A 24,286-nucleotide genomic window follows, 5' to 3' on the forward strand; every position below is an offset into this window, starting at 1 on the left:
TGATCCATCTCACTTCTGGAAAATGAAGGTTTTGCTTCACACAACTCATCCTGCATATTTAGGCAAACTTGAAGATCTCCCACTGCCCATAAACATGATTCAGAAGCAGATTTTATTGGCAATTTCCTACGACAAGAGCGATTATGCTGTTTCCCCTTCGTCTTGCATACACTGCAGAGGTGATAAATCAAAGGGGATTGAACTTGGAATTTCAATGTGCAGGATGCAGGAAATCATAAATACATATAAAAGTTGATGTGGCTTTTAAAACATAGCTCCAAGTGGATGCTTGCTTGTTATATTGAAACAGTTTTCAATGAAAACTCTTCCTCTTACATGTGTCCATGTTCCCTTCATGAAGCTAGAATTCTTTGCCTGACTGGAGAATAAATGAACATCATGGCATGCCCATTACTGCAGGTTAATAACCCATATTTTTTTCACTATGGATGAACATATCAGCCCAGAATTGCTAAGGGGCAGAAATGGCGAGATCATGGTATTACTTGTAATTATCATTTTCATTTTAATTGTTAATATTAAGCTAGGCTTAGGACAAAGAGATAAAGAGAGGTCCTCCTAGACAGGTAAACTATCTTAGTCCTTTAGGGACCCACCCCTTGTGGTCCTAGGAAAGGTCTTGACAAACTGTTGCTAATAACATAAAACCTTTCCAAATAGCAAAGAGGTAGCATGGAGTAGAGGAGAAAGAGAGCTGGGTTCAAGCCTTGCCTCTGACACATATTGGCTGTGTGACTTTGGGCAAGTCATTTAACCCTTTAGTGCTGGAGACAAGTTATAAGAATGAAGAAAAAGTATCCACTTGCATCAGTAGAGTTTCCTCACTATAGAGATCCCTGCATCAACATAACTAGAGGTCTGATGGACCATTTAAAAAGGAGTTCTTAACCTTGCATTTGTTTAAATTTTTTTTAAAAAAACTGTATTTTAATATACTTGGGCAACTGGTGGATAGAATGATGGACTTGGAGTCAGGAAGACCTGAGTTCAAAATCCTGTCTCAGGCACTTACTAGCTCTGGGATCCTGATCAAGTCGCTTAACATCTGTTTGCCAAAGTTTGCTCAACTTATAAAAATGGGGATAATAATGATTTGTACCTCACAGACTTACTTTAAGGACCATTAAGATAATATTTGTAAAGGGCTTTGCAAAGGGCTGTATCAATGCTAACTATTAATATTATTAATGTTATCACTGGTTTCCTTTGTAAACCCATATTTTATTTTCTACATTTTAAAACACAATTCGGAGAAGAGGCCTGTAGGCTGCACCAGACTTCCAAAAGTCCACAACACAAGAAAAGTGAAGTACACTTGAAGAAAACAGAAATAATTGGCTTTCTAGGTTTAAGTATCTACTTTGTGCACCAGAGATAACAGTTTTCTTGGCACAGGGTCTGGTGGTGTTTTTATTTTGTGCAGGCAACTATTTCAACAAATGTTTCAGCAAGATTAGTATTTAAAAATTTGTAATGTGTGATTGGCTTCAAGGTAAACAATTTCTGGAAATCCAAGAAACCTCTTTTTTTTCCTACTTAATACATGTCTTAAAAGGCCCAAGGCTAAAGGACATGATAGAAGACAGGGAAAAAAAATTTAAAAAAATCAGTAGAAACCAGGCATTTTCAAAACTGATTTTAGCTCCTTTTTGACACAGCCTCGATGCACGTATCTGTTTCATGGTATGCCCAATTCTCCACAGCTCATTAAACTGGGGGCCTGTAGGCAGTGGCACCAAGAATACTTTGTTCCTGCCTTTGGGCTTGGTTTTGTGAGCAGACAAATGGCAATCCAACAGACTGAGTCTTTCATTCCATTAAAATTGACCTTAGAGTCAAAATTGTCCCTCACTTTTGGGAAACCTCCCGCAGGGACTCCTATGGTTCTGGGCATTTATCCCTTCAAGTCTACTGCTTCATCCACTCTTCTTTCAAAAATGAGGATCCCCTTTCTTTCACCATGGGCAAATGGAGAATACAAACATGATTGAATCAAACAAAATGAACTTTTGGAGATAACTAAGTTAACCATGCATAAAACATTCTCGATTCTCCCTTGAATAGCACAAATTCAGTGTCCCCTGAGCGTTCTGTGATCTAACTTCATTTTTTATTTCATTTTTTTCCTCACTTTTTCTCTACTGGACCTGCAAAACTCTCTTCAGTGCATTACAGCTTAGATGCCAGGGGCACAGAGAAGTTAAGTGGTTTTCCCAGGGTCTCACAGCCAGTATATGTCAGTGGTGGCACTTGAACTCAGCTTTTCCTGATCCTGAGCATGCCTCTCTGTGCAATATGATACCGTGTTGCCTCTTACAGCCTGGGTATTTAAAGCTCTTTGATGGGCTCACCAAAGCTGGTGTGTATGGAGTTGGGATTTGAGATGGTGAATATATCTTGGACAGATTCATTTGTAGATGTATACCAAAGTTCTTGAGTGTGAGTGTGTATGAGTGTGTGTGTGTGTGTGTATGTGTATAGCTTGTGTCTTATCATTACACTGATATCAATGGGATGACCATTCAAAAGCAGTAACACATGTTAAACAAATCTTTAAAAATGGCAGCTCTTTAAGATGAAAACAGTACTTGAGAGCAGTGTTTTTCTCACAAGATCAGCTGTTCATGTATGAAACAGTAAGGATTCTCCCCAAAGGGCAATGAATTTACCACTGACCATCTAACTTATTTGCAATTTCTAAAAGTATGAAGTATTTCTCCTAATTATTAGGCACTAATTATTCTCCTGATTAGTTTTCCCTTGACTATTTGGGCCCAATAACTTTTCCACCTGCATTTTGGTCATATTTTTCTGAGTTCACTAGGAGACATTAAGTACAAAAGGAAGCAGCAAAGAGAAAGGGGAGAAAGTGTATTAACCCTTACCTGAAAGGCATTCTGACATTCATGACTTCTGCGTATCTGCCTAGCACCTCCCAGGGGGCATGCAACTTCACGAAGATAATGTCACTATTTATGACAGAGGACTGAAAGAAAAAAGATTAAGTATTTCAAAGTCACTTGGGGCTTAATTTGGGATGGAATGGGAAAAAATAGCATATGTAGGGCTCTCCTGCTTAGTATCCACATCACCTTCCAGTGACCATTAGAGTGAGGAGAGAAATGGATAGAGCATTTATACAGTGCTTACTATGTGCCAGGCACTATGCTAATTGTCGAGGTTCTTAGAGAGGACACATTGACCTATCCTAAGTCGGTGTTGCTGTAGTTTAGTAACATGTATTTCTCATGAGATCATGGATTTAGAGCTAGAAGGGGCATTAGAAGTCAAATAGGTCAATCTCCTTGAGTAACCATAGGTGGACAGGGGAGGGATAGGGTCAGCTCTGGCACTTTCATTCCTGGCTGGTAAAGCAATGCAGGTTTGCAAAGCCACACCCAGTGGGCTGTGATTTCCTCATTTGACTGCCTTCCAAGTACCTTATGTGTGGTCGTAAGTACACTCTTTCCTTCAGTCCATGTTGATATAATTCCCTTGCCAATAGGTCTACAGTGATGTGGGCCAATCTACCCCCTGCATCAGTCCATCAAGGCCACTGAGAGCACACCCATCCCATTGTTCATTCTGACCATGCTCAACCAGTGGAACTAACTTAGGAACAGGTGGGGCAAATCATTCTACTCTCCTGAGCTGTAATAATAGACCTTTGCTTCCAAAGCCTCTGGTGTTTAGTGTATCCCTCCAATCTGAACTCCTATCCAGAAAATTTCATTTTATAGATGAGGACATTTGAAGCTCACAAGAGTTAAGTGATGTGGTCCAGGTTATGCAGGAGGTAAATGATAGAAGTGGGATTTGGACCCAAGTCTCTTAATTTCAAATCCACTAAAGTTTGCATTGTACTGTGATGCCTCTTCTGGGGGCCATTCACCTGGGCCCCCACGCTGGTGTTCTCTCTGACACTCCTCTCTCCCAAATCTCTCATATCTAATCAATCATTTATCCTATTAATGAACACCTACTGCAATGTCTTTCACTTTTGTCCCTTCCTCTCTAGTCTCTCTGCCCCCATCTTGGAAGAGGCCTTCATTATCACTCACTTAGACTATCGCAATAGCCGGCTTCCATGCTCTCATACAAGGGATGTTAGCAACTGATTAGAAATTTGGGGTGAGGGATAATGAGGATTGAGGATAATTCCAAGATGACAAACCTGAGAGACTGGAATGATGGTGGTAGCTTTAACAGAAATGAGACAATTTGGAAGAGGAATGAGTTGAGATGTGTCTATGTGTAAAGATAATGAGCTCAATTTTGGCCATGTTGAGCTTGAGATGCTTTCATGAAATCCACTTCTTTTGAAATGTCCAAAAAGAAATTGGTGATGGGGAAATGAGGCAGAGAGGAGAGAATGGTATTGGATAATAGAGATTTGGGAGTCACCATCTTAGGGAAATCATTAAACTGATAGGAACGAATAAAGTCACCGAGACAGTAAGGAGAAGTAGAAGGCCTAGGACCAAACCCTGGAGAATGGCCACATGGGCTGAATGATGAGCCAGCAAGGGAACCTAAAGTGTGGTCAGACAGAACAGTGGAGAATTGGGGAGAAGTGTCATGAAACCCCAGAGGGGAGAGTGTAGCCAGCAGGAGAGCATGGTTAGCAGTGTCAAATGCTGCAGAGAGTCCGAGAAGGATGAGGTGAGGATGAAAAAAAGGCCATTAGACTTAGAAATGGAGAGATCATTGGTAACTTTGGAAAGATCAAATTTAGGTGAGTGAGGAGGTGGGAAGCCAGACTGCAGAGACTGAGCAGTGAAGGGATAGGAGGTAGAGACAGTTAATTTAAACAGCTTTTCCTAAGCATTTCATAGAAATATAAAATGATAGTTTCAGGGAAAGGTGAGGTTGGGGGATATTTTTTAAGGATGGAGGATACTTGACATGTGTTATACTTGTTCTGTATATTTGTACTCACGTCCTTGTGGTCTCCCCTTTAAGAGTATAAACTCCTTGAGAGCAGGAATTGAGACATTCATTGTTTCTATCTCCCTACTGTTGAGCACCTGGTCCTTGGCTTAATACATAGTCACTTAATAAGTACTTGATTGATCGACTGATTGCTCTCATGGCCAGAATTGTCTTTCTTACAGAGAGATCTGGTTGTGACATTATTTTGCCCAAGAGCCTTCAAGAGCTCCTAAGTAAAAATCAAACTCCTCGGCCCTCCACAACATTTATTCCACCGTGGCCCTACCTCATCTTTCTAGTCTCACATCAATTCTCCCTATATGCTAAATAAACGGGGCTACTTTGTATTCCTTCAGAATGCAGTGAGTTCTAAAATGCTGATATCTTTGTCATTGCTTCTTCCTATGTCTGGCATTTCTTTCCTGTTTCTCTTCTCCTATTTAGTTCCCATCCATTCACAATGTTAGCTCCTTCCTGATCCCCTTGGCAGTAACTTACTATGCGCCCTGCAAACAGTGCTTTAGCTTCTGTGGATAGAAAGAAAGAAATGAATTTCTACCCAGTACTAGTGGGAGGGTGCAGTCCACTGTAGGAAACAGTTTACAAAAGCCCGACTGCTCCCATCTCATGTTTTTTATCAAGAATGTCCTTCATATATGCAAAGATGATTCTCATAAATATTTTACAGAAAGAGAAAGTTGGTGCATGAGGCCACAACTGCTGATGTTTTCTCGGCCATCTTTCTTTAGCAATTGTGCAATCCATGATCTTTTCTATACATCTGTGATCCTCCCTTCAGAGAATGTTAAAATGATAATAATACTTATTATTATTGTTGTTATAACTAACCTTTATATAGTGTTTAACATTTTCAAAGCACTTAACATATTTTAGTTGATCCTCATAATAAACCTCTGAGGGAGCTGCTACTATTATCTCCATTTTACAGATGAAGAAACAGAGTGTTAAATGACTTACCCAGGGTCACACCGCTAGTAGGTATCTGAGGCAATATTCAAACTCAGATCTTCCTGATTCTAATTGCTGTGTTCTATCTACCCTATCTCCTAGCTATCTTGAAAAGAGATTCCTGAAGGCCTTTAAAATGGTTGCCCCAGCTTGAATTTCTTCTGGGTATATTCGGTCAGTTCCAGACAATGCACAAAACTCTATCTCCTGTGAGCTACTGCCTCCTCCTTCCTGAGCCTGGTAGAGCTCCAGTTGGAAGAGCTCCAGCATCATTGCTGATGGAATAGAGTCACCTCTGAATCAGCAGCGGACTTGTCTCCTTCCTGGTCTGTCTCTGTTGTGAACCTTGCTGTTTTACCAACAAACGCTCTCAGGATGACTGGGCTTTGCTGGGCCTTGGGCCAAGTCCTTGGCAGGCTCACTTCCCCCTCAACGGCTTTCTGCTGTTTCGTGAGTCAAGGCTGAGTTACACAATCTCAGAGGCCCTCCGGCCCAGACTGTAAATGAGCAAGAAGCCCTTCCACAAGGTACACGTTAAGCAGCCATCTAGTCTTTGCCTGAAGACCGCCAGTGAGAGATCACCCGATATTTGTTGAAGTGGCCCATTCCAATTTGGGATTATTTTAATCGTTAGGAAGCTGTTTCTTACATTGGGCCTACATCTGGCTCTTTGAACTTTCCACCCATTACTCCTTAAATTCTGTCTTCTGGCGCCAAAGAGAACTAGTTTAACCCCACTTGTGGTAATCTTTTAAATAATTTGAGACTGCTCTCATGTTCCCCTTAAACTTTCCCTTCTCCATGGAAAAATCCTGAGTGCTTTCAACCAATGTTCTGTTAGCATGATCCACCCACAGACTCCGTGCCTTTTTGCTGGCCACCCCCCTCCCACCTCCATCCTTGGAACCTTCTCTTTCCTTCCTTCCCCTCCTAGCTAACTCCTGGGCTTCTTCGAAGACTCAGCTTCTTCCACTTTCTGCAGGAGGTCTTTTCTGATGCGCCCCATGCCCAGTACCTTCCTTCTGAGGTTACCTTTCATCTACCCTGTACACATCCTGTAGTCTGTATATTGTCTTCCCAATTAGACTGTGACTTCTTTGGGGGTAGGGCATGCTTTCTGCTTTCTTTGTATCTCCAGCACTTAGTATAGTACCTGGCGCACAGGAGACACTTAATAAATGCGTGTGGCATTTCATTAAATGCCATGCACGTTCTACTTTCAGGTTTTTCTCAAATATTCCATTGTGTGATGGATTCCAACGTGAAGCTTAAGGTCCGTACCTCCAATATTGCTTCCATCAGTTGCAAACAGACACTTACTAATTCTTCATGGTCATTGATTTTGCGTGGATATAGAACATCATGCCTGGAAAGCTCCCCTGTGTTCTCCACCCAAGGCAAACTAATACCTTGACTACTTTTCCATATGTATGCTCTCTATTCTTTTGAAAAAAAGATGAGTGAAACTCTGTAGTGCACAGCTGGTCCCTGTTGACTCACACCATCATTAACTTTTGATGCATCCATCTGAGGGTCTTTTTAAAGAGCCCAGCTTTCCTCAACTGCAATATTTTTCAAAACATACTCCTGATATGCTTCTTACCAATCTGTATAAATTGCTTTTAAGAAGGTTTTGATCATCAAGAAAGATAGCCTTCCAGTAATGCAGAGCAAGGACAAGTGTCTTATATACAAACATTTATGCCTTCAAGACTTAACGTTTGTCCACTCTATATTTAAATTGCTCAGAAATATTAAAAGCTATTTTGACAGGAAAGAGAGGATATCCATGCCATTTTCCTAAGTAATGATCATTTTCGGTTGCTGTTGCATATTTAAACGTACAGGGCTTTTGCATCATTAACATTCAGCTTTTCTAAGAGCAAACAATGGAATGAACATGAGTCCATTTCCCAATACCAAGTGTGTTCTGAAGATCACCCTCTGAAAAAAGAAATCTGACACAATTGATTACTGGTTAGACAGCTTCTACATCATCTTTCTTTTACTGCAAAATATCTTTGCTATCGCCTCCAAATAGATTTTCCAAGGTAGTAAGCATTTCTTTTCACAGAAACTGAAATGTACAAATAGTTTAGTTAAGATAAAAATAAAAAAAAATCCACAACATTCCTTAGACATTGGTGCTTTTTTCGCTACTCTGTTTTGTCAATCGATAAGATTTTACTCTACAGATAGAAGTGATTATAATGCCCAAGCTTGGACCTAAAGAAGGCACCTACATGAGAATCAATCTCCTTTCCTTCTTTGCAGAGGTGGGGAGACGTAGGTGTGGAACAGTACAAATATGATGAACTTGATTAATGTACTGGTTAGTTTTGCTTAACTTACTTCCTTTTCTGTTTTGTCAATATACTTTATTAAAAGAGATGGCTCTCTGGGGAGGAGGAGGAAGGAAAATATTGAGAAATGAAGGTGATATTAAAAACAAAATAAAGAATTTTTTTGTGAAAGTGGTGTAGAATGTGACAGGACATCTGGCCCCTCTTCCCTCAGATGCTGTACCAAAATTTAGAAGTAGTTTTGATTTCAGCTAAAGGTAGAAATAGATAAGATTTAAGGAAAGTGAAGTTAGTTAAGACAGTATAGGAAGGAATATGAAGAAATGAAATGTGAATTTTCACCTTCTTTTTCTCCTTTCTTCCTTCCCTCCTTTGCATTTATACGTATATACATATGCATATATGTGTATGTATGTATACGTAACTCTTACCTGTAAGGACCAATTGTGTGGGACCCTCTCATCCTTGGTAGAGATCACTGCCCCACACCTGTGGGAAGGAGGGGGTTGGGGGGGAACTAAGTGGGAGAGAAGAGATCTGGGTATTTTACCCTCTAGCTTCAAGAGAGAAAATACTTGTCTTCAAGTTGCTGAAGGGAGAGGCAGACTCTGAGAAGCCAATATGAGAGGAGCTAGAAGTCTCTGTCATGTCCTTACCCCCTGATTGCTACACTAGAAACTCGGGGGGATTTTCTTTTGGCTGGGATCTGGGACTTTCTCTCTTGATTGAACTGAGTTATATCACTCCCAAAGGGAAAGCTCATTTAATTTGAAATGTCTTCTACATATTCTCATATGTAAACTCTCTTTGATTTCTGTTTTACTATTAACGTGGGTAAATGCCTTGCTTTACTATTTGCTTTCTGTGCTCATCGTGGAACTGACAGATGGTGGGAAGGATTCCAGCCTTGGATGTAGAGCTTGGGGCTCTCCTTTCCCCTCAAGAAACGATAATTAGGAGTTTAGGTGAACCTAGAAATTACACCACCTAGCCTAATAATAGTAATAATGGAGCAAAGAGATAGAATTCTGGTCCAGTACTCTTTTTCTCTAAGGAGTGGCCAAAACCACTCTCTTGGTCGGAATCAAAGACTTCTTTGGAGAAGGGGGAAGGGAGGAGATGGTAGAGATGTCTATTTTTTGCTGCTTTGTAAGCTATTTCTGGAAAGATCCATGTGAATATACATCATCTAAATGGACAATAGTTGTTCACTCATTTCAGTCGTGTCCAACTCTCTGTGAGCCCATTTGGGGTTTTCTTGGCGAAAACACTGGAGTGATTTACCATTTCCTTCTACAACTCATTTTAAAGATGAGGAAACTGAGGCAAACAGGGTGAAGTGACTTGCCCAGGGTCACATAGCTAGTAAGTGTCTGAGGCCAGAGATAAACTCAGAAAGAGGAGTCTTCCTGATTTCAGGTCCAGCATTCTATCTACTCCATACCACCGAGCTGCCCCAAATGGGCAACAGTACCCTCCCATACACACACACACATTATACACACACATACACATACATACAGACATATATGTTTGTGCATAAACTTTTTGAAGTTATTTTTGTTTCATTTTATACTGATTAGATACAATGTATATAGCTGTGTATGTCTATCACCTAGATGTGCATGCACATGCCATGATCTTGCCTACAGAAATAACTATACATGAAATTTTCACCAAATGTTTATTCCATTAAATTAGCAATTCTTGATGGCTTCCATCCTCTTCTAGTACTGACTTGCAGTGTTTGTAAGATGATAATTTTAAGAAGAGAGTAAATGGTAGAATTTTTTTTTCAAGAATTCACTTAATTATTCATTCATCCAATATTCAACACAAAGATACTGAACACTGAGGTGCTTTGGGACACTGAGAGTGAAAGAAAGAGAGAAAAGACAAAATCTTTGCTTAGAAGTGCTAACACTGACTTCAGGAAAACAAGGATACATATGAAACAAATGAGGAACAATCACCAATTGATCTTTGGGGGAGGGAAAAGCAAGATGACATAAAATTTATGATGGCTATCCTTATATCTACATAATAAAGGATCCAATATAGCAGGAGTTGGGGGGAGGCTAAGTACCCCTCTTCCATTACTTAATGCTCTGTTCCTGTTCATGTACCTGGAACAAGGTACATGAGCATTTACCACCTTCAAAGGGTTTCTAGTCCACAAGGAGAATGAAAATATAGTTTGAGAATAGAGAAGGATGTGCTGGCAGGAAAAAGGGAGCCCCACTGCATCATTCTCAGCTTGTGTTGTGCATTGACAAACTGGTGTGTGTAATACAGCAAATGATTAGTCAGATGCAACCAGATATGCTGACCCTTAAAGACTGACCTATCTAGGGCTTGCCTCATCTCTGGAGTGCTGGTCTACCTAAAAGCATCCATTTGGATGAGAGAGAGATGTGTCACAGGATAGGTGGAGAGAGAGAAAAAATGTTCTCTGGAATAGTTCCTCTCCCTACTTCAGTCCTGCAAAAACATTTCAGAGACTTGTTATAATAATAAGTATAAATCAGACCCGTTCAGGTCTAGATGGAACTTATTTACACCTCAGAATGACTGCCTGATAGGAAGTCTACTTATTTGAACGTCAACTTATCTTACAAAAACTGTAAGCTCTTAGAGGGCAGAAACTGTCATTTTTCTATTTGTATGTCCAGGGCCTTGCACAAAGCAAGTCTCAAGTTTGAAGGACTCAAGAAAAATGTAGCTGCAATGTAGGAAACCATAAGATTGGAATGGTAAGGGGGTAACATGGTTGAGAAGTATTTTAAGTACCAATTGACTTTATGTTCGATATTGAAGGTAATAGGAAACCACTGGTATTTTCTTAAAAGAGGATAGGAGATAGCACATATATGCATATATCAATTCATTCATTCACTCATTCAGTTATCTATCCCTCCCTTCACTCACTCACTCATTCATTCATTCATTGTGACAATCAAATTCTGTCTTTCTCTAGGAGTTAACAGGAAGAGCCAGTCATCTTTTTATTAGCAATATTGTGCTTTATTTTTCAGATATTCTCACACATGGCCATAGAACTGACAATGATGACTGTGTCCTCATAGAAATCTGCTACACTCAACTTATGACTTTATCATTCAGGCCAACCCTGCCTTAAAATGGCCTGGCAAATAACAGTCCAGTTGGATTCTTGACCTCTTTTGCAACTTCTACTAAACGACTATTTTTATTTCTCCCCGCTGCTATTTGTCCTCCTGGATATTTCTCTAAGCTAGCCATCCCAACAAGCAATCATTCATACCTTTTCCCAAAGCTCATCATTTGGCCTCTTAAAAAGTTTCTCATGGAGAAATGAGTGGGTAATGAGATGAAGGAATGGAGCAGTGGTCCAAGGAACCAGAGAAAAGACACAGAGCTCATGTGCCAGGGCTGATTTAAACTAGTCTGTGCTGTTGTATTCCTCGATACTTTGGAAACTGATTTATACATCTGACCATGTCACTCAGCCTCCTCTCCCTACTCTCTCAGCCTCAGTAAACTCCAGGGGCTCCCTATTACTTCCAGGACTGAATTAAAAATCCCCTGTTTAGTGCTGATAGTTCTGGACAACGTGGCCCCTTCCTACCTCTCCAGCCTTCTTACACTTTACTCCCCTTCACTCACTCTGTGGTCCAGTCATGTTGTTTGCCTTACTACTCTTCTCACACGATGTCCAATTTCCCATTTCCACAACTTTGCAATGGTTTCCCCCCACACTTGGAATGATCTTCCTCTTCACCTCGACATTTCAGTTTCCCCCTTTTTTTCTTCAGGACTGAGCTCAAACATCACCTTTAGCAGAAGGGCTTTCCCCATCCCTTAGCTGCTAATACCGTCCCCTCCAAGCTTCCTTCCCAAGTGCTCTGTGGACTTTGCATGTACCTATCTATTTACATGTTGTCTCCTGCTTTAAAAGTGTAAGCTCCTCGAGGGCAGGGAATGTTTTTATCTTTTCATTGTCTAGTTAAGCTCTGTCAAGATTTGTCACAATTACTGGCACATTGCAAGAGCTTAATAAATCCTTGCTAATTGACATTACAAATATAATAATACATGTATGTATTATACAGGTCACAAATGATTGAAAATACCAAAGCAAGGAGAACCACAGAATAAAGAAATATCTGGAGCAGGCGTGCAAATAACAGCTTCTCTATATTATACTGCTTGGTGAGCAATTTCCTTTGTTAGTGTGGGTGCACAAAGAAACCAAGTGTCAGAGAGGTTGGCATAAACTCTGCAAGGTCACATGGGTGTTAAAGAACTGGGACTCAAGGTCAGATCTTATGATTCCAGTTATGATGTGTGGTGCCTTCCACTGCATCTCCCTTGGAAAACACAGGAAGCCAGGTACATACATATACTTATGTTAGATTTGTTATATACATTAGTGTGTGTGTGTGTGTGTGTGTGTGTGTATATACATATATATACACACACAAACACAATACATGTATACAAAATAATAACTCACATTTATATAGCACCCTAAGGGTTACAAAGTACCTCACACACATTGTATCATTTGATCTTTATAAGAACCCTATGAAACAGGGGCTTCCCCATTTTACAGATGAGGAAACTGAGGCTAAGAGGTTAAGTGACACTAAGACTTAAGTCACACTAAGACTAATAAGATATTTGTGGAATATCCATATCTAACAGAGTACCTTGTACATAATAGGTCCCTGAATGAAAGAATGGAATGTTTATGAAGGAATATGTATCTGTCTGAAAAAAAATCATAGTGGCTAACATTTATGTAGTGCTTTAAGGTTTGCAGAGCAATTTCCTTGCTATCTCATTTGACCTCCTTGTTCCTCAAAGGTAGATGCTACTATGTATACTTTTATAGATGAAGAAATAGAGGCTGAGAGAGGGTAAATGACTTGCCAAGGGTCACATGGCTAGTAAACAATTGAGTTAGGATTTGAACTCAGGCCTGCCTCTTAAGTCCAGTACTTTCTTTTCACTGCATCACCTGGCTGCCTAGATAGATAGGTCTAACAATTTACCACACACAGATAAGATAGGTCTAACAATTTACCACACACAGATAAAGACACAGACGCACACAGACACACATACCATCTGACTTATAAATTCTTCCTTGCATCAATGGAGGTAGTAATATTCAGGCATATTCAGTAACATTCAGGCAAATCATTACATCTCACTCATTTTGGGTCTAGGGAATAAATGATATTGATTTGTACCTGTAGTTAAAAATCATACCTACACAATTTAAAAAAATAAGCCAATCAAATCTTTGCTTCTTAATGGGATGTGGTCCCAGGGTGGTGTCAGGTTTTTAAATATTATAAGAACTCTCTGATCACTAACCCCTCCCCACACATCCCCCCCATACACCCCAAAGGGATTACCAGAGTGATTCTCAGGTTCACTGGAAACTCTTGAAGCTCATCACTAAGTCATTATTACATAAGGGAGACAATCCCATTTATTCTGTATCATTTTATGGGATTGAAGGGAAGAATATTTCAAACTAGGTCATAAGAACAGAAAAATAGAGCAGAAATGGACTTTGGATGGTATCTCCTTCAGCCACCAGTATGTCTCTGTCTTTGCTTGTCTCTGCCTCTATCTCCCACTTTCTTTTATTCTGTCTCTGTCTCTGCCTGCCTGCAAAAAAGATATACATATATGTAGTTTACATACATGTATGTGTAATATGCATATATACACAGACACAGGGTGCTTCAAAAGTCTTAATGCACTTTTAAGCTATTAAAGTTTTAAATTGCAGCAACACTTTTGGCACCCATTATGCATTACGCTGATTTACACACACGTTTTAGATATTGGGATCTCTCTAGATCCAGATTTACATGTTTATATAAAGATAAAGATGTTGATATAGTTATATGGATATATAGAAGAAAGCCAGAATGGCCTAGTGGATAAAGAGCTGGCTGTGAAATCAGGACAGCCTGTGTTCCAGTCCTGACTTTGACATGTGATAGCTGTGTGACCCTGGGCAAGTCACTTACATTCTCAATGTCCCAAGTGACTCTCTAAGCCTAGAAGCTGTAGGGAAGGTTCTGACGTGCAGCGGGAGAAGAAATTTCCCTCTTTCGGAATTACTCATACCAATGAATTCCCAAGACTAGTCCTTATCCATATACATATTGGTATGATATCTATCTGGTTATATGTGTGTGCATGTATATATGTACACACACATTTGTATATGTGTGATTTATTTGTGTCTATACATAATATATACATAATATCTACACACATGTATATGTGTATAGAGGCATGATGTGCATGTATATATGCGCACACACATATATGTATATGTGTGATTTATGTGCTTCTACACATAACATACACGTCTACACAGTATGCGTGTATGTATGTATATACACATATACATATACACATGCACATGCTTACATGTATATGTGTGTATGTATATGTATATACCTATCTATCTCACCCACACACTGATTTGCAATTTTTTAGGAGCCCAATGCTATGTAAGTATTCTGTTAAGTGGTCAGACCTACCCTTCTTCCACAGACATGTCATCTTACAGATAATCCAATCTTTCATCCATTAACACTGCAAACATTTACTGAGGTCCTGCTATACACAAAGCATTGTGTGGGCCATGAGCATTATGATTATTTTGTATAAATCATCTCTCTTACAATCTGAGAACTTCAGAGTTGGAAAAGACTACAAAGATATGAATGAATGGTGTGAATAAAAAAAAAAGCCCGCTTTATTGAGTGATTATTCTATGCTAGGCATGGTGTTAAATTCTGGCTAAACAAATGAAAGCAAGTAAGGCAATAAAACGGTACTCAAAGCACAAACTCCATCCCTGACATTTCAGAAAAGTGACCATCAAGCTTTTATTTAATGACTTCCACTAATGAAAGTCTCCCTGTTCCATGAAGGAGTCCACTCATTTCTAGGCAGCCCTAATAATTAGGAGGGTTTTTTTTTATATGAGCCAAAATCTGTCTTTCTGTAATTTTCACATATTGATCCTAGTTATGCTGTCTGGCATCAAGAAGAGAGAAAGTCTAATAATTTCTCCACAAGAAAAGAAGATAGCAGGGCAGTCTTAGCCTGGATCCTCTCTACTTTCCCTCCACCAAAACAGTACTTAGCCACCTCAATCCTGCATCCATAGGCCCCCTTCCCCATGTTAGGAAACCTTTTTGGTCATCTCGTCCATAACCATGTTGACTCATTCCACTAGCTTAAAAAAATTGGATGTAATTTAGGAATTTGTAACCACAAGTTCTGATTGTGTTTTGTGAATGTTAAAAAAAAAAACACCAACCCAGTTTTTTAAGAAGAATATAAAAATAATTTTCCTAAGCCTAGAGAAGCTAGATCCCTTGTACAATGTCAGATGGTGAACTGCCTTTACCAACTGTGTGTATGTTGGCAGTGCTAATTAATAATCTACCCCACCATACAACCTGCTTTCACTTGTGAAACGTCCTAACAAAAAACTTCCCCGATACATGGAAATTAAAGGTTAGGAATATATGCATTAGTCAATGCATTCTCAATCTACAAGCATTTATTAAGCATTTACTATGTACCAAGTACTGTGCTAGTGGATTGATTAATTCATTGATGAATGCAAGAATTTCTAACATGAGGGAAGCTTCTTGGTGATATTTAACAGACATATTTCCCTATATAATAATACATCTTAGTCTTCAATTCATATAGTTTTAAGAAAAATTCAAAAAGTTCTCCCTTACAAAAATATTCATAGCAGCTCTTTTTGTGGTGGCAAAGAATTGGAAATTGAGAGGATGACCATCAATTGGGAAATGGCTGAGCAAGTTGTAATGGAATACTATTGTGCTATAAGAAATGATGAACAGGCTGACTTCAGAAAAACCTGGAAAGACTTGTATGGTCTGATGCTGAATGAAGTGAGCAGAACCAGGAGAATGCTGTACACAATAACAACCATGTTGTTCAATGACTAATATTGATAAACTTGACCCTTCCCAGCAATACAAGGATCTAAGACATCTCCAAAGGCCTCGTGATGGAAAATGCTATCCACATCCAAAGAAAGAATTATGGAAGTTGAATTGCTATTTTTTTTTCCTCTTCTGTTGAGTTTTGTTTCCTCTTTCTGGCGGTTCCTCCTATTGGTTCTAATTTTTACTTACAACAAAACTAATGTGAAAAGATGTTTAATAGGAATATATGTGTATAGCCTATATGAGATTGTGCACCATCTTGGGGAGGGTGGTGGGGAGGAAGGGGGAGAAAAATTTCAAGCTCAAATGCGTATGGAAATGATTGTTGAAAAATCAAAATAAATTAATATAAAATTTTAAAAAAGTTCTTCCTTATCTGCCTTCCTGTATTGAATACTGTAGCCACAACCAAATGGTCACAACATTTCTTCTTTCCATCTCAGCCAGAAAGAAAAACGGGCTAAGGAAAGTCAAGGAAGGGCAATAGTGATTATTGAAGAAAAAAACAACAACATTCTTCACCCAAAAGAAGGTAAGTCCCCTTGTGGGTAGGGACTGTTTCATTGCTTTTTCCTCTCCTTAAGGAGCTTACTTTCTATTCTGGGAAATAACCAACACATAGGGAACCATTGGCAAGTGTTGAGTAGATCGGTGACGAGGCTACATCTAGACTTTAGGAGAATGATTATGGCAGCTGTATAGAGTATGGAGTGGAGTTTGGGAGTAGAGTATCAGGGAGACCAGTTAGAAGGCTACTGCAGTAGCTGGAGCCATGGTCATGTGAATAGACAACAGGAGCAGATGGAAGAGATGTTGGGAGGTAGAAATAACAAGAGGAGGCCGCTGGCTGGATATGGGAATGATGGGGAAGGAGTGTTGACAAGTCAAGGGTAATACAAAGGTCATAAACCTGGGCAATCAGATGAATGTTAATGCCCTTGGCAGAAAGAAGGGACTTGGAAAGAATGATGGTTTGCAGGAAAAGATAATGAGCTTAGTTAGTTCTGGACATTCTGAGTTCATGGTGCCAACAGGACATCCACTTTGATAGATCTATACTTATCCCTTCCACATCATGACTTTCCCTATCACGGTTTTGATGTATCGTGGGTCAGCATAAGAAATTAAATTTGTATTTTTGGGGAGTTTTGCAAAAGCTTCAGACAACATGTGAAGGCTAGGAGACAACAGAAAAAGTTTAGAAACTCAGAAATGCATAAATATGTCTATAGTATTGTATGATATCAACATATTTTACCTTTTAACATGATAATTCAGACTTCTTCTCTGGTATGAAGGGAGGGCCAAAATTTTACGTGGATTTTCCAGATCATGGGGTGCCATACCCCTAACCCCTGCGATGTGAAAGGGAAAACTGCAATTGGAGATGTGCAGCTAGGGCTCAGGAGAGAGACTAGGGCTACATCTAAAGATTGGGGAACATTTAAGTTGAGATTACGATTGAACACATGGGAGCCGACGAGATTACCAGGTATAAGAATGTAGAGAGAACTAAAGGTAATCGAAATAACTGGAAGTTTGGCCTTGGCATACAAAATGAAGCAAGGCAGACACTAACAGAGTTTTGTTATGATAACTTGTTGGTCATAGCAAACATATTTTTTTCAACAACCCAAAAGGTGACTCTACACGTGGATGTCACCAGATGGTCAATATTGAAACCAGATTGATTATATTCTCTGCAGCCGAAGGTGGAGAAGCTCTAAAGAGTCAGTTACAACAAGACCAGGAGCTGACTGTGGCTCAGATCATGAGCTTCTTACAGCAAAATCCAGACAAACTGAAAAAAGTAGGGAAAATCATCAGACTGTACAGGTCTGACCTAAATAACATCCCTTATGAATATGAAATGGAAGTGACGAATAGATTTAAAGGATTAGATCTGGCAGATAGAGTATCCAAAGGACTATGGACAAGAGAGGTTCACAGTATTGTACAGGAAGCAGCAACAAAAAGCATTCCAAAGAAAAAGAAGAGCATGCTCCCCAAGGCTCTTTCCTGGGCTATGGGTTTTCCAGTAGCAATGTAAGGCTGTGAGAGATGGAATATGAGGAAAGCTTAGTGCCATAGAATTAACACCATAGAAGTGTGGTGCTGGAAAAGACTTTTCAGAGTCCCTTGGACAGCAAGGAGATCAAATCAGTCAATACTTAAAAAAATTAATTCAGACTATTCACTGGAAGGTCAAATACTAAAGCTGAAGCTTAAATACTTTGGCCTCATAATGAGAAGAAATGACTGATTGGAAAAGACCCTCATGTTGGGAGAGACTGAAGTAAAAGGATAATGGGTGGCAGAGAATAAGATGGATAGATAATGTCAGGGAAACAAAGAACATGAGCTAGGTCAGACTTTGGGAGATAGCGGAAGATAGAGGGACCTGGTGTGCTGTGGTCCCTGGTGTCACAAAGAGTTGAACATGACTGAACAACAATTGATTGGCTGATATACACACATATATGTTGATTTCCGCCTACAAATATGTTTATATATGTATAAAATATGTATACACATACAAATATATGCATACACACATGTGTATATGTGTATGTGTGTATGCATATATATATATATATGGAGAGAGACAGAGACAGAGAGAGAGAGACAGAGACAGAGAGAGAAGAGGGAGGAGGAGATGGAAGGGACACTATTTTCTGCCTCTTCTTAGATGCCCAACAGCATCATTCTTCTCCTGTGGTTTTCCTTTAGAATCCTAAACTTTAGAGAGGGACCCATTCTGATCCAAAAAATTAAAGACTTAAAGATAACAGACATTTGTCTAGAAAGTGAGTCTTTTTTAATGTTTCATTAGCTTTGAAGATGTAAAATTAAGGGTCTTACAAACCCTAGCCTGTGACCCTGAATGAGATAAGGATCAAGCTTTCCAACCTATGTCTGCCTGCCCCTGTCTCAGTCAATCACCTCTTGAAGATCCCTGGGCTAGAGATCTTGAAGAAAGGAAACTGCTGGTAAGGCCTCAGAGCATATATCAGAGATCTGCCTTTTACTCCCTATCAGAGGAATGACAAAAGCTCCCCTCATATAGTTGTCATCCTATGAATTAATCTGTCAAAGCTATTGCTATGTGGCCACTGAATTTGCTGTGGAGCACATAATCCAGGCCTCAACAGGATACCTGGAGGTATTCAACTATTTGTGCCTTTATCTTTTTAACATTTTTGCTTTTTAACATTTAAAACAAATTTCAGTTCTGAATTCTCTCCCTCCAGTCTCTCCCCCACCCATTGAGAAGGCAAGCAAAATGATATAAATTATGCATGTGAAATCATGCAGAACACATTTCTATATGGCCATGTTGCAAAAACAAGTAAGAAAAATAAAGTGAAAAAATTATGCTTCAGTCTCCTCTCAGAGCTCATCAGATTTCTCTTTTGAGATTTGTAACACTTCACCATGAGTCCTTTGGAACTGCCTTGAATCATTATCTTGATCAGAATATCTAAGTCTTTCACAGTTGATCACTGTTATAATATTGCTGTTACTATGTATAATGTTCTCCTGGTTCTGCTCACTTCACTGTGCATCAGATCACATATGACTTCCCAGGTTTTTCTGAAACTACTCCCTTCACCATTTCTCATAGAACAACAACATTCCATTACAATCATACATCGCACTTGTTCAGACATTCCCCAGGTGATGGGCATCTCCTCAATTTCTAATTCTTTGCCACAAAAAGAGTTGGTATAAATATTTTTGTCCGTGTAGGTTCATTTCCTTTTTTCTTCAATCTCTTTGGGATATAGACCTAGTAGTGGTATTGCTGGGTCAATGGGTATGGAGGGTTTTATAGCCCTTTGGGCATAGTTTCAAATTGTTCTTCAGAATAGTTGGACTAGCTCACAACTCCACCAACAGTGCATTAGTGTCCCTATTTTTCCACATTTCATCCAGCATTTGTCATTTTTGTTTTCTATCATGTTAGCCAATCTGATAGGTGGGAGGTGGCACCTCAGTTGCTTTAATTTGCATTTTCTAATCAATAGTTATTTAGAGCATTTTTACATATGACTATAGATAACTTTGATTTCTTCTTCTGAAAGCTGCCAATGCATATCCTTTGACCATTTATCAATTTGGAAATAGCTCCTGCTTTTATAAATTTGACTCATTTCCCACATATTTGAGAAACTAGACTTTTATCAGAGAAATTTGTTAAATTTTTTAAATAGTTTTTTGCTTTTCTTCTAATTCTTGCTGCATTGGTTTTGTTTGTTTCATAACGCTTTAATTTAATGTAATTAAAACTATTCATTTTACTTCTTGCGGTCCTCTCTATCTTTTGTTTGGTCATGAATTCTTCCCTTATCCCTGAATTTGATAGGTAAAATTTTCTATGCTGCCATAATTTATGATATCGCCCTTTATGTCTAACTCATGTACCCATTTTGACCTTCTCTTTGTCTTTATCCTTCTTTGTTTGTTGTTGTTGTTTGTTTGTTTGTTTTACCAGAGAATTGACCCACTATATCTATATCCTTCAACCAACCTCACTAGAATACATGTTTGCATTTCGCTTCCCTGGAGTGCTGGCAGACCGTGCTTAATAACTATCTATCCCTTCTGGAGCCTCCATTTTGTGAAGGGGCTGTGGTTGGCCTGCCTTCAGTCTCCTCCAGGCCATTCCTTACTTCCTGTGGACTTGTCACTGCCATGGATACCTTCATCCTCTCCCAACTGCCACTTTTCAGTTCCCTTTTACTTGTTGTCTTCCCTCATCAGAATGTAAGGTCCTTGAAGGCAGCTCTGTCTTTCTTTATGCCTGTATTTATATCCCTAATGTTTACCACGGGGCTTGGCACATAATGTTTAATATTTCCTTCCTTTTTACCTCCTTCCTTCCCTCCTTCCTTCTTTCTTTCCTTCCTTCCATCCATCCCTTCCCTTCCCTCTATCATTTGCCCAAGTCCACACAACTACTGACAGAACCATGATTTGGATGTGGGTCCTTTGACTTCAAACCCTGGGTCGTTTCCACTTCCCCAAATGACTCTTTCTTATAGGATTACCCAAAAGATCTGTGATTGTATCAGCATGGGGACCCTCTTGCCTGGCTCTCAGTCTAGATCTCAACCTTTGCATGACTTAGTAAAATAAGTTATGGAGTTGAGTAAACACATGGTAAGTGACTTAACCAAGGTCATACAGCTACAGAGGGAGGATTGTAACCCAGATTCTCCTGACTCCAAGCTCAGCATTTTAGACACCATTACATGCTGCTTGTCACATATATTGTTTATTTTACCTGTTCTATATGAGCTATCAGTTAAAAAAAAAGGATTGAGTTTAGCTGAGGATATTATTTCATCCTCTAAAATAAAAAAAAATGCCTAGACCTATGATTCCTCTGGGGTAAGGAACTTCTGCTATGAAATTCCCTTTACTGGCTGAACAAGTTGTAGGATAAGATGATTCCTCTGCGGTAAGGAACTTCTGCTATGAAATTCCCTTTACTGGCTGAACAAGTTGTAGTATAAGAATGTAATGGAATACTATTGTGCTATAAAAAGTGACAAACAGGCAGATTTCAGAAAAACTTGGAAAGACTTACATGAACTGATGCTGAGTGAAATGAGTAGAACCAGAAGAACATCGTCCATAGTAACAGCCACATTGAGCGATGATCAACTTTGACAGACTTAGCTCTTCTCAGCAATACAGTGATCCAAGACAATTCCAGAAGACTCATGATGGAAAATGTTATCCACATCCAGAGAAAGAACTTTGGAGTTTGAGTGCAGATTGAAGCATATTATTTTCACTTTTCTTTCATTGTTTTCTGTTTTTCATGGTTTTTCCTTTTTTGTTCTGATTTTTCTTTCACAACATGATTAATGTAGAAATATGTTTAATATTATTGTACGTGTATAGCCTATATCAGATTGCTTGTGGCCTTGGGGAGGGGAGAGGGAAGGAGAAATATTTGGAACTCAGAATCTTATAAAAATGAGTGCTGAAAACTATCTTTACATGTAATTGGAAAAAATAAAATACTATTTACAAAAAAAAAGAAATTCCTTTTACTAATGCAGATTGGTAATTGTTTGACAATTCACAGTCTCATAGGGTTGAAAAGGTAACTAGGAGAGGTTAACTGATATTCCCAAGTTTAAACAATAAGCATGTGTTGAAGACTAGACTTGAACCCTCTGACTCTGAGATTGGCCCTATAAGCACTATAGCCTACCTCATTGGTGTTATTTGTACCATATTTGGCATTACTATACCTTTTCATTCTATAAGAAGGAAGCTTAACTTGCTTTCTTTTTCTATAAAGGTAGAGGCCTACGGGTGCAGAATAATGCACATACTGTCAGACCCAATGGCTATGTTGGCTAGTTTTATGGAATTGCTCCCTCCTTCTCTTGTTTGTTATAAGGGATGGTTCTTTAGGGTTGGAAAAGAGATACATGGAGATAAAGGTAGGGTAAAAACCAAAAAATGTCAATTTTTCTCAATCAAAGAAAACCTAGCCAGAGCAAGTAAAACAAAGAACACTACAGGAGAGATCAGTGACTTGGGAAACTTGGCTCACAAGGATATTTTCAGGAGTTGGAATATGAGAGAAAACAAAAACGTCCCTCTGAGCTCACCCACAGGAATGTCTGCATAGGGGGCAACCTTGAGTCATCAGAAGTAGTCACTGAAGTCCATGAAAGGTTGAACTTTGAAGCATTCACTTATGGAAACAGTTTATCCATCATTCATGGAATGAAGAACAAGATGGCAGAACTCTCATAGCCCTTGCATCCTCCTACTCGGGCCCTGACTTAGTCACCCACAAGAGAGATGGGAAAACATGTACTATTGGACTGAGAAGAGGCAACCAATAGGTATAGGGGAGGAGAAGGTGGAAGTGCGGGGCTGGGCTGAGAGGGAGGGAAGACTGAAATAAGGAAAAAGGAAGCCCCGACAACTTCTCTTCTTGTTTGCTCCATCGTTATTCAAGAGAAATCCTATGCAGGGAGAATCATTTTTCTACTTGCTTCTCAGTTTATTGCATGTAGTTGTTCTCATTACTTTCAAAGACTAAAGAAGGAAATTAGAATTGAGAGGATAATATGAATTGAATGGGAATAAAGAGAAAGGGGATTTAGGAGACAGAAAATACCATAGTCTCTCGAAAGAACTCAGTAGGTCTTGAAGGTTGGGGAAGAGGAAAAGTGCTCAGAATAACTCTTGGTTCTCTAGAAGAAGCTAAACCAAGGTGGGGAAAGAGGAGCTTTGCCTCAAGGCATGGATGTAGGCTGGTGTTTTCTCCCAATAGCAATCAACAACTACACTCTTGCAACTTGGGATGCAACTACTCCTAGCTGCTTCCTTCCATCAATGATGGTCTTTACCTGTGGTACCCCTGTCTACGGAGGGAGGAAAGATGCACATTCCCCTAACTTCTTATACTTTATCACTGTCTACCCCAACCACCACCAATTTTTCCAAAGATGTAATAATTCTTTTTTTTTAATGTGAGCTTAAGAATAGATAGGATTAATCCAGGAGCAATGGATTGTTAGGAGAGTCTATAGATTTTGCAGCAATAAGCAGAGGGAAGTAATCAATCAATTATTTAATCAGTAAGTAAGCAAAGTCAGTATGCCACATACTATGGGCCAATCACTAGTTGATACAAAGATAGAAATATGTACCAGGCTGAGTGCTGGGGATACAATGAAAAGCAGAAGACAATTCCTGCTCTTAAGAAGCTCACGGTCTTGTGAGGATAAAATAAGGTAATAAATACAAGGTCACTTTGAAAAATTTTAAATACTCCAGAAATACTAGCTATTAACAGGCAGGATGTCCCTAACCTCATGTGAAGGTTCAGAGTCTGAACATCATACGAGGCAGCCACAACAGCCTTTTCTTTGAGAGACCACTGTGGTAGGGAGGAGCACGGGCTGACTTTGGCGTCCAAGGACACGAGGTCAAATCCAGCCTTTGGCATGATGACCTTGGGCATTTCTTTGAATCTCTCTAGATCTTACTTTCCTCATTTTAAAAACAAGGAGG

At 39.4% G+C, this 24,286-nt stretch overlaps 1 protein-coding gene across 1 annotated transcript in view; it reads right to left on the reverse strand.

Moving 5' to 3' along the window:
- Positions 1 to 24,286, reverse strand: part of ANO4 (anoctamin 4) — a 416,340-nt gene that overhangs the window by 126,492 nt on the left and 265,562 nt on the right. The window contains exon 8 of the mRNA XM_027855801.1: positions 2,907 to 3,007. Within this exon, the coding sequence (XP_027711602.1) occupies positions 2,907 to 3,007 (101 nt within the window). The remainder of the gene's footprint in view (positions 1 to 2,906; positions 3,008 to 24,286) is intronic.

This window comes from Vombatus ursinus, unplaced genomic scaffold (genome assembly GCF_900497805.2).
Source record: "Vombatus ursinus unplaced genomic scaffold, bare-nosed wombat genome assembly UNPS02011334.1, whole genome shotgun sequence".
Lineage (NCBI taxonomy): Eukaryota > Metazoa > Chordata > Mammalia > Diprotodontia > Vombatidae > Vombatus > Vombatus ursinus.